Here is a 10201-nt window from a genome sequence, read left to right on the forward strand (position 1 = left end):
AGAGGAATCAGCCTGGAGAAAGGAAGGCTTGCAAGAGGGTGTCCCTTTCTCTGTGTTTGGAAGGCCAGCAGCAGGTGGCCTCCCTGGGGACCCCATGCTGTGGAGGCCAACGGGGGTCTGTGTAGGACTGGCGAGTGGGTGGCCCTAGGTCAGAGCTCAGGTGGCTGTGCCTGCAGCCTACCCGTTGGCAAGAAGCCCTCCAGGACAGGATGAGGCAGGGCCAAGGGGGCGGGGGGCGGAGTCAGGGCTCTGCCCAGGTCAGTGACAAATGCTCCTTCCAACAGCTTCTGCTTTTCGCTGAGCGTGAGGGACTGGGACCTCCACTGTGTGCACGCTTGACTGTGAGACAGAGTAAGTACAGGCACTGAAGACGGACGGGGGGCCCACGGGCTTGAGGGCATGGGGCCTGATGGGATACTGGGGTTCTGGGATTTGAGAGGCTTCGAAGCTTTGGGGCAGCCCCAGAGTGACCAGGAAAACTTCCCGCAGGGGTGGGGAGAGAGCCAGGGCCTTGGAGGCCGCAGAGTCCACCCTCCGCCCCAGAACTGTGAACTTGGGCACACACTACATCTGGCAGCACCTTGGTGTCCTTATAGGTAAGATGCGAATTATTACACCTTCTCCACAGTGGCTGTGAAGATTCGGTATGTGGTAGCTCTCGCCCAGGAGGGATTTTTATCCCTGCGGCACATCTGGCAACATCTGGAGACATTTGTAGTGGGCACAGCTGGGGACAGGGTTGCACTGGCATCTAGTGGGTAGAGGCCAGGGATGCCCCTAAATCGCTGACAAGGCACAGGAGAGACCCCATGACAAAGAACAGCTCCGAGGTGGAGGAACCCCGAGACAAGGTAGAGGGGACAGAGTCTGGTCCACAGGCGGTGCTCCTCTGTCTGGCTTTCTGCACCTGCCATCTCGGACCTTTAGATATCAGGAGAAACGACGGAACAGCTCTGTTTCCCTGAGTCAGGGCGGCCCAGGCTGCTTGAGGTCCGGATGCTGTGTGGCGATTTGTTAAATAGGTGAAACTTGGACATAAAATAAGTATGCTTTTCAGTTTTTCTAAGGAGAGGGGCAGTTGCTGCCCAGGGTCCTTGGTCACCGATCAAGAAGCATGAAGCATAAGGTGGTGGGCAGAGGGGGCCGGGAGGCGATGGGTTCGTTTGTGCTGGTGGTAGTTTCAGGGGTGTACACGGCCCAGGGTTTTTTGTATGTCACTCGTATCTCAAGAAATGAGTTTTAAGGAAGGAAAAGGGAAATGGAAGCCGAATGGCAGGGGAGAGTTGTTCCAAGCCACCTGGCAAGTTAGCCCTGGGTGCAGGAGGGCTCCGCGTCCAGCACAGGTTCTAAAGCCTCTGAGCCATAGAGGACTTCATTCATTCATTCATTCATTCATTCATTCATTCTTCCAAAAAGGGGTCTGAGCACCAGCCCTTGGCTGCAAACCTCACAGCAAGAGCCTTTTCGGTTGCTTTTAGGTTGCTCTCTGCTAGGAGCTCGTGCTCTAGTTGGGAACAGAGGCCGGGAGGCAGGAAGGCACCTGCAAATGCCTGTGGAACCTGCGCTTCCATCACTGTGGGGGCTCAGGGGCCATCCTAGAGAATAACAATGCACGGGGAGGGGCCGGGCAGGGGCAAGGCATGACAACAGCGAGCAGCAGACAGGTCTCCTTAGGCACACACCTCCCCCAGCTGAGCGCCAAGTTGACCTGGTAGGACTTTGGGACCTAGCATTCGGAGTAAGTGCAGCAGATCTGGAGTCCATGGATGGTGGGGATTAGTGGGAGGACTTCCTCAGCGCCTGCCCAGCCCCTGCCCAGCCCGGCCAGCTCAAGTCACTCTGGCCTGGGGTGCCAGACGCGCTGGATCCATCTGCTCTTCTCCCTCGGACACGCGGGGACCTCTCTGCAGAAACACTGGCATCGGGGGGCGAAGAGAGGGCCAACCAGGCCAGGCTCCACTCTCCTGATTGAGAGCCCAGCTCCCAGGGCCAGCTCCCAGGGCCTGGAGCAGACTCGCCCCAGCTCACAGTTGGCACAAAACTCTGTCAAAGCTGTGTCTTTCTGCCGGAGGCCTAGTAATATGATGATGGCACAGTCCGGGTTTGAAACTGGGAAGCCTAAAACCAGCACCCTCATGCCTCCACTCTCTCGGACCCCCTATTTCCTCCTCTGTACAATGATGGTGATGATACCAGCTCTTTGTTGCTGTGGAGGAGCGTAAATGATCTTGGGCGAGACCCAGGGATACTCACCAGGACCTAGCTACAGGGGAGAGGGAACAAGGCATCTGTCTCAGAACCGTGAAAGGAAGAACGAGGCAGTGTGTACACCAGTCACAGGAATCTGGATTTTAATCCCGGCTCCATCACTCACTGGCTGAGACAAGCTATATACCATTTTGCTCAGCCTCAGTTTACCCATCTGCAAAATGGTCTCAATGATGTTTCTTCCTTTGATGGGTAGATGCAGTAATATTTGTAGAGTATCGAATAGGTTGTTAATGAACACTGTTTTGGGTTTTTTTTTTTTAAGATTTTATTTGTTTATTCACAAGAGACACAGAGAGAGGCAGAGACAGGGGCAGAGGGGGAAGCAGGCTCCCTGCGGGGAGCCTGAGCCTGATGCAAGAGTCGATCTCAGGACCCCAGGATCACACCCTGAGCTGAAGGCAGAGGCTCAACCACTGAGCCACCCAGGCGTCCTCAAACACTGGTTTTAGTAAGAGAGAGAGAGTGAGCCCAAGTGGAGAGTTCTAGGTCCCAAACCTGCACCCCGGGGGAGAGTGCATGAGGCTGGAGCCACCTCCAAGGAGACCCTGGTGTCTGGGGAGACTCAGTGGGTGCTGAGAAAGTGGCTCTGGCCCACCAGACCTCTGGTGCTTGGTGGTGGGCAAAGGGGCAGTGGTGGGGAGAATTGTTTATGAACAAGCTGAGGCCTGCAGAGAGGAAGGAACTGGCCCAAGGCCACCGGGCCAGCTGAAGGCACAGGAGGCCAGAACTCTCTCTCCTGCCTGCGCCAACTGCCTCTGGGCTCCATCCAAGCAGGAACCTCCCTCGGTGTCTGCAACTATTCTCTGAAAGCATTTCTTTTGAGGCAATTATCAGCTCGGTGTTAATCTGTGATAATAAGGGAGCGGAGGTTGAGCTGAAGTGTTTGCTCAGCAGCATCCTGCTACATTGACGGCTCTAACACTTTGCAGGAGGGACCATACTGTGCTGTAAAATTGGCTAGTTTAAAGGACCCAGAGATTAAACCACCCACCCACATCCTCTAAAGACTGACACCCAGGATGCAAACAGAAAGGGGGTGTCAACCTGGGAAGCCCAGACCCTGTGGCTTAATTATCTGCAGATGAGCAGCTATAGCGCTGGCTCCTGAAGCGGGGGATCCAGAGACTGGAGACGGTGGCACAGAAGGAGGCCCGGGAGCTGGGGAAGCCAAATGGCCTGGCGGTGTAGAGCACGGGCTGTGAGCATCGGAACTGAGCTTTGCTGGGACGCCTGGGTGGCTCAGCAGTTGAGCATCTGCCTTTGGCTTAGAGTGTGGTCCCGGGGTCCCGGGATCGAGTCCCGTATCGGGCTCCCCTCAGGGAGCCTGCTTCTCCCTCTGCCTGTGTCTCTGCCTCTTATGAATAGATAAATAAAATCTCTAAAAAAAAAAAAAAAAAAAAAAGAACTGAGCTTTACCACCATCAGCCAAGGACTTGGCCTGTCTGAGCGTCAGGTGACCCCTCTGAACGGCGCTAATAGCAGAACCTGCCTCTGAAGGTGGGTGTGAGGCCGAGGGAGGGCAGATAGGAGGAGACGGCGCAGCACCCAACAGCAGGCCCGTGACTGCTGAGGCTGCAGTATTTGATTCTGGGTGGCCGGAGCTTCTGCAAACAGAATGTTCTAAATGAGCCTCCTTTGTGAGCTCAGGTGTGATCTAAACGCCGGGGTTGGTGAGCGTGCCCTGCTCAGGTCACTTGATTTTGCTCAAACTCAGGACTGCAGCCGGGTCAGCCTGACTCCCAAGGTCACTGGCCCTCTCTCCCCCTGCCCTCCCCCCTCCAAGTGGGCCACTTTGTATGCAATGCCCATTGCAGCTGTTTGGGGCCTTTGCGTTTGAGGTTTGTGTGGGTCATGTGACTCTGGCAGGACCCTGAGGCTGGGGACTTGATGACACTGTGTCCTTGGAGGAAGAAGACCCAGCTGGAGGGAGATCTCACCCTCTAGGGCTTTTCTCAGCACACAGGCCACTAGGCCCACACGAGAGCAAGTGTGCAGTGAGAGCGTGTACCCCACAGCACAGCTGAGGAACCGGCGACCTCGGTGGGGCTTTGACTGGAAGCTGCCACAGCCACAGCTGACACTTCCACTGCAACAGGTGTGCGCCTTGACCTGTGTCGACTCCTTAAAAGCCCCCAGTCAGCACCTGGGGCAGGTACTGGAGTCACCTCCGCTGCACAGATTGGGGGGTGTGGGTGTGGTCAGTGGCTCAGGACATGACCAACTTACCCCAAACCACACTCATGGGAAGTACTGGGGCTGACCTTTGAACTCAGGAGGCTGGGCTGCCGAGTCTGGGCTGGTCACGGAAGACGGTGGACATGGGGGACTTCGGAAGGCCTGGGCCCAGGAAGGTTTTCTGGTTGGAGAGGAAGGGTCTAGGCAGATGGAGCAGGAGAGGAGGGAGGAGGCAGGGGCTGAGGACCTCCCAGGGCCCACCTAGGAGGCCTCCTTCTCTGGGGGACGGAAGGAAGAAGACATGTCTTGGCTCAGGGTTGCAGTAACAAAGCAGCACACAAGAGGAAATGGGTCTGGAAGGGCTGATTCCTCCTGAGGCCTGTCCCCTGGCCTCGCAGATGCTGGCCCCATCCCTGTGTCCTCAAGTGGACGCCCCTCTGTGTGTGTCTGGGTCCTCACCTCTTCTCACTAGGCCTACCCATACAACCTTGTTTTGACTTCATCACTTCTTTAAAGACCCTTCCTCCCAATACGGTCACATTCTGAGGTGCTAGGTGTTAGGACTTCATTGTAGGAATGTGGGGGACACAGTTCAGCCACCACAGAGTAGGAGGGAAGTCGAGATGCTCACATTCAGAGCGTAGAATTTTCTCATGGGGTTGGGAGTGGGGAGGTGCCTCTGATGAGGAGCGAGGATGGCCCCCGGGTCCTTGCACAGCCCTGCTCCCTGCCCCAGGAGGTGGATGGGAGAAAGGAGAAAAGAACCAACTGGCATCCGCGTGTTCCCCAGCACATCTCTGGAGCCTGGCACCCTGCCGGCCACGGGGGAGATGCTCAATATGTATTTGCTGAGTGAACGAGAATAAATCCAGCAGTTCCAAGGGGCCCGTGGTGGGGGAGTGGTAATTGGTCTGAGTTCACAGAAGGACCACCGGGCCTTGCAAACGCTGCCTCCAGGGATTGAAGTGACAGTCACAGGCCACCTTGGAAGCAGGCTTCTCATTGCCTGGGAACCTCAGAGATGCTGATGAGGCAGAGAGAAGAGAGCCATGCACTCCCGCGTCCCACCCCCTGTAGCACGAACCCTGATATGGACGAGAGGATTCTTGCTCTGGTGGCCAGCCCCCACTTCTGCTCTGCGAACTCTGCTTTCTCCTTCCTCTCCCGACCTTTAGGTGCTCACGTCCCCCGAGTCTCTGTCCTCGAGCCTCCACGGCTCTCCTTACCCCCCTCTCCCAACTGCACAGGCTCATCATCTCCCTTAGATGCTGCATGCTGGGTGGTCACAAGCCTGGGACACCGGCCCTAGACACCCAGTCCCCTCTCTGAGGAGGTGCCCCCGCTGTGCACCCTCCCTGAGGACACCTCCCCGCTGTCCTTTCAGAGCGAGGAGCAGCCACCATGAAGCTCTGCCTCCTTCTGTGCCTGATGCTCTTCAGCTCGCCGGGCGCCAGCCTGCACCGCCACCGCCCCCGGGAGATGAAGAAGAGAGTCAAGGAGCCGCCTGTGGCCAGCACGGTGGCCCCCGCCAGCAGGGACTTCGCCTTCGACCTCTACAGGGCCTTGGCTACAGCTGCCCCCGATCAGAATATCTTCTTCTCCCCTCTGAGCATCTCCACGACCCTGGCCATGCTGTCCCTGGGGGCTGGATCGTCCACAAAGGTGCAGATCCTAGAAGGCCTGGGCCTCCGTCCCCAGGAGGGCTTGGAGGAGGCGCTGCACCGCAGGATCCACCAGCTGCTGCGGGACTTCGCCCAGCCCAGGGAGGACATCCAGCTGAGCCTCGGCAATGCCCTGTTCATCAGCCCCACCGTGCGCCTCCAGGACACCTTCCTCCAGGCCGTGAAGACGCTGTACCTGGCAGACACTTTCCCCACCAACTTTGGGGACCCTGCGGGGGCCCAGAAGCAGATCAATGATTACGTGGCGAAGCAAACCAAAGGCAAGATCGTGGACTTAGCTAAGGACCTGGATAGCACTGAGGCCATGGTGATGGTGAATTACATTTTCTTTAAAGGTAAGACCCCGGTGCTCTGGGCTGAACGCTCTCCTTTCCTCTGCTTTTGTCAAAAGGGCCCCCCAAGTCCCACACCCATAAAGGTGAGAGAGTAGAGTTAGTCCCTTCTGGTGCCTTGTTGACAGAGTGAGGCCAACAATCAGCAGAGGGTAGGTCAGGCATCTTCCTAAGGTGTAAGGGGATGTCAGTGACCTCGGCTGCTGTCCCCCCTCCACCTGCCACCCTGGGAAGAGCTGGCTCTTGTTCATGGGCCTTGGGCCCCAACTTCCACCACGAGATTGCCATGGCCACCGTACTGCCACTCAGGGAAGGATTGTAGGTCTTAGAAGGGCCTTGGAGGGCCTCCCCCTTCCCCTACACCCTTGCCCCCATGCCCTCCTAGGGGCTAGGCTCTTCTTTCAGCAGAGAAATCCCTCGACAAGCACCTGGCCTCTGGAGAGTCTTCTCCCCCCGTCCCACAACAGCTGATCCCCCCAGCTCCATCTCCCTGACGTTTCTGGTGGATACCCCTACTCATCTCCGCTCTCACGTCTGCTTCTCCTTCTGGATGCAGAACCCCTTTGGTGCCCCCATGTGGGGCCTGGCTGAGGATGTGGAGGCAGGAGTAGATAAAGAGGGGAGGAAGGGAGAGAGGAAAGAGGGAAACAGCTTGTTAACTGCCTCCCCCTTCCTAGGAGCACAGATGGCGAGCATCCAGCTTGGAGTCCGAGTTTTCATGTCCCCCACCCCCCCATGCAGGACTCTCTCTCTCTGACACCAGGCTGCAGGGGACAACTGTGACAGAAGCTATGTGGGGTCCTGGGGTGGGCTCCGTATCTTACGTCTACTAAGAAGATGCAGAGAACTATCTGTATCTCGTTGATGCAGAAGAGCTGGAGGGATCAGACACAGCAGGAAGCATAAGTGAGGGCTTCTCAGTAGGAAAAGTCCTGTATGTCCAGGAACCTTACAAACTCTCTCCCCCAAACTGAGATCAAAATCCAAAAATGGGAAAAGAGTGAAAAACAGAATAACTCCCCAAGGTGTAGTGTGGCTTTGTCAGCCGTCATTACTGCGGACCTTCTTCTAGAAGATATTTGACCTTGAGTAACACCAGAGATCAAACAAACAACTTTGGCAGTTAAGGGCCTCCAAGGACATGAAAACCATCCCCTTTGCTTTGCACACGTGGAAGGAAAACCCCATAGAAAGTTCAGGCACGTCCCCGAAGTTATAAAAAGGCTCACCTTTCTAGTCCAAGGGTTGCGGGATCCCTGCCACTGAGGAGGAGACTGCGCAAGGGGGGATGAGCTCTATTTGGTGGGTTTACTGTCTCGACGCCGTTCATCTGCAGCTCGGACTTTCTAACACCTTTTCCATTTTGATATTTAGCTAAGTGGGAGACAGGCTTCAACCACAAAAGCACCCGCAAGCAGGATTTCCATGTGACCTCGGAGACGGTGGTTCAGGTGCCCATGATGAAACAGGAAGACCATTATTACTACTACGTGGACCGGAACCTCTCCTGCAGGGTGGTGGGTGTCCCCTACAAAGGGAACGCCACCGCTCTGTTCGTCCTCCCCGGTGAGGGCCAGATGGGACAGCTGGAGAATGGAATGAGTGAGAAAACACTGAAGAAGTGGCTCAAGATGTTCACAAAGAGGTATTCCACAGGCGACATGAGGCCAGGCTGGCCCTGCACACTGCCAGGGAGACACAGCGGTCGTGGGAAGGTCTCACCCAGCCCAGGAGCTGCCTCCCAACCTGGAGGCATCGAGTGAGGGCCCAGCCCCTGGGGCCTGGCCCAGCTGGAGGGAGCAGGCCTGAGTGCCCCTTTTCCTGATGGGGCTGTCAGAGTGGGCAGGGACCCATGGGGACAGACCCCATGGTCCAAGTCCAGAGTCGGGTGGGCTCTAGGCAAGGGGCTGGAGGACCATTATGAAACTGAGGGCAGGTAGCTGGGATATGAGTTCAGCCAGCCGATGAAAGTTCCTATTCTCTTTCCAGGCAGCTTGAGCTCTATCTTCCCAAGTTCTCCATTGAGGGCTCCTACCAGCTGGACAAAGTTCTCCCTACGCTGGGCATCAATGACGTCTTTACCTCCCACGCTGACCTGACTGGCATGACCAATGACACTAATATCCAGGTGTCTGAGGTGAGCTCAGAAGAAGCTTTCTGTGATTTCTGTTCTATTTTGCTCTATTCTATTCTATTCTATTCTATTCTATTCTATTCTATTCTAATTTATTCTGCTCCACTCCTTTCATTCCATTCCACCTTCTAAATTCTCTCTCCCTCTTTCTCTCTCACTCTCCTCTTTTCCTTCAAGAAACAAAGATATCACTTTGCACCTCATCCTATGTGCAATGGGAAGCCATATCCAGCACCGCATCTTAGGAGGAGCTCTCAAGAAGCAATCAAAACTAACACTTAGGTGCTAGCTCCTTCACTTACTAGCTGTGTGACACTTACTTGGCCTCTCTGAGCCTCCTTTCTCTCTATAAAATTGGAGGGTCACATCCTTGCTTCAAGATTCCATGGAAATTCAAGGAAAGGCACAGATCCCAGTGCACAGTAGTGGCACGACTACCTGTCATTTGCTACCTGCTTGGTGGCATGGTTGCACAGAGAGTTGGACAGTGATGGCAGAAGCTTCACCGTCTCCAGTGATGGCATCTCCCAGGCCCTGATGGTTTGGTGACATCTGATCTTTCCTCTGCAGATGGTGCACAAGGCTATGGTGGAGGTGGACGAGTCGGGGACTCAAGCGGCTGCAGCCACAGAAGCAATCTTCATGTTCAAGTCGGCCCCAATGAGGCCTCACAAGATCATGTTCAACAGGCCCTTTATGATGCTCATTGTGGAGAATGCCACGAACATCCTCTTCCTTGGCAAAGTGACCCATCCCTGAGGTGGGTGTTTCTCCGGAAAGGGCACAGGCTTCCATAGTGGAAGTCCCTACTGGGAGCTGGTGATTGACACAGGTTTCGTTGACTAATGAAGCATTTACAAGTAATAATAATCATCGTATTGATATACTAACGATGGCTGCTTTTCACACAACTGCAAGACGTGGCCACCTTGAGGAACCTTCGAGAGCATTTGGTCTGGCCCTCACTCTTCATCAGTGGAGTCTAGCACCGAGGCCCAGAGAGGTTGGTTGACTTGCCCAAGGACACACAGCATGTTAGCAGTAGAGAGAGGCCCAGAATCCAGGCCTCTGATGCCCAGCCCAGTGCCACCGAGCTCTGTAGGAGGATTGTTCTGGCAGGCATTTCTACCAAGAAATGTAGTTCTAAGCAGAGGCCTTCTCTTGCCAGCAATACCAGCCATCCATTCATCATGGTTCAGAAAAAAAAAACAAGGAATGGGGCTTCTGTCCCAGCTAACCAGCTGTGGGGCATTGGGGTGATCCTATTCCTCTCTGGACCTCAATTTCCCCCATGCATCCAAGGAAGGATCAGGTGAAAGGTTGAAGGTTCCTTGACATCAAATAAAGAGGCCGGGGTGTTCCCTACCCATCACCATAGATTTTAACACATTCCAGTGCTCCTTGTCCTAGAAGAAAAGCAAGTGGGCACCAGGGTGGAAAGGGCCCATCACAGCATCAAACTATCCTGAGGCTTCATTACAACCTCCTGGCGTGGCTGGGGGCAGGAGAATAGAGACCTGTTGCAAACACTAGAGTATCAGTTGAAGACATTGATGACTAACCACGAATTTTAGCATCAACAAGAGTAATAAAGCATTTTGCAAACA

The 10201-nt window shown here is 55.1% G+C and overlaps 1 protein-coding gene across 2 annotated transcripts; it reads left to right on the forward strand.

The window, feature by feature from the left end:
- Window positions 1–202: 202 nt before the first annotated feature.
- On the forward strand, window positions 203–10201 carry SERPINA5 (serpin family A member 5). Of its 2 annotated transcripts, XM_025982557.2 has the most exons (6): window positions 227–351; window positions 490–596; window positions 5831–6463; window positions 7835–8105; window positions 8450–8597; window positions 9165–10201. In XM_025982557.2, the coding sequence occupies exons 3-6, from the start codon at window positions 5848–5850 to the stop codon at window positions 9351–9353; spliced, it is 1224 nt and encodes a 407-aa protein (XP_025838342.1). In that variant the 5' UTR covers window positions 227–351; window positions 490–596; window positions 5831–5847; the 3' UTR covers window positions 9354–10201. The 2 variants fall into 2 exon arrangements, with proteins under 2 accessions (XP_025838341.2, XP_025838342.1); XM_025982556.2 differs by lacking the exon at window positions 490–596 and having other exon boundaries at window positions 203–351.

The sequence above is a fragment of the Vulpes vulpes genome, chromosome 6, assembly GCF_048418805.1.
Source record: "Vulpes vulpes isolate BD-2025 chromosome 6, VulVul3, whole genome shotgun sequence".
Lineage (NCBI taxonomy): Eukaryota > Metazoa > Chordata > Mammalia > Carnivora > Canidae > Vulpes > Vulpes vulpes.

Bases quoted from the DNA above. Each gene is read 5' to 3' on its own strand.
- SERPINA5 (XM_025982556.2), top strand. From the start codon at position 210: ATGAGGCAGGGCCAAGGGGGCGGGGGGCGGAGTCAGGGCTCTGCCCAG. The intron at 352-5,830 runs GTAAGTACAGGC...CTGTCCTTTCAG, and splicing joins ACGCTTGACTGTGAGACAGA to AGCGAGGAGCAGCCACCATG. The intron at 8,598-9,164 runs GTGAGCTCAGAA...TTTCCTCTGCAG, and splicing joins CTAATATCCAGGTGTCTGAG to ATGGTGCACAAGGCTATGGT.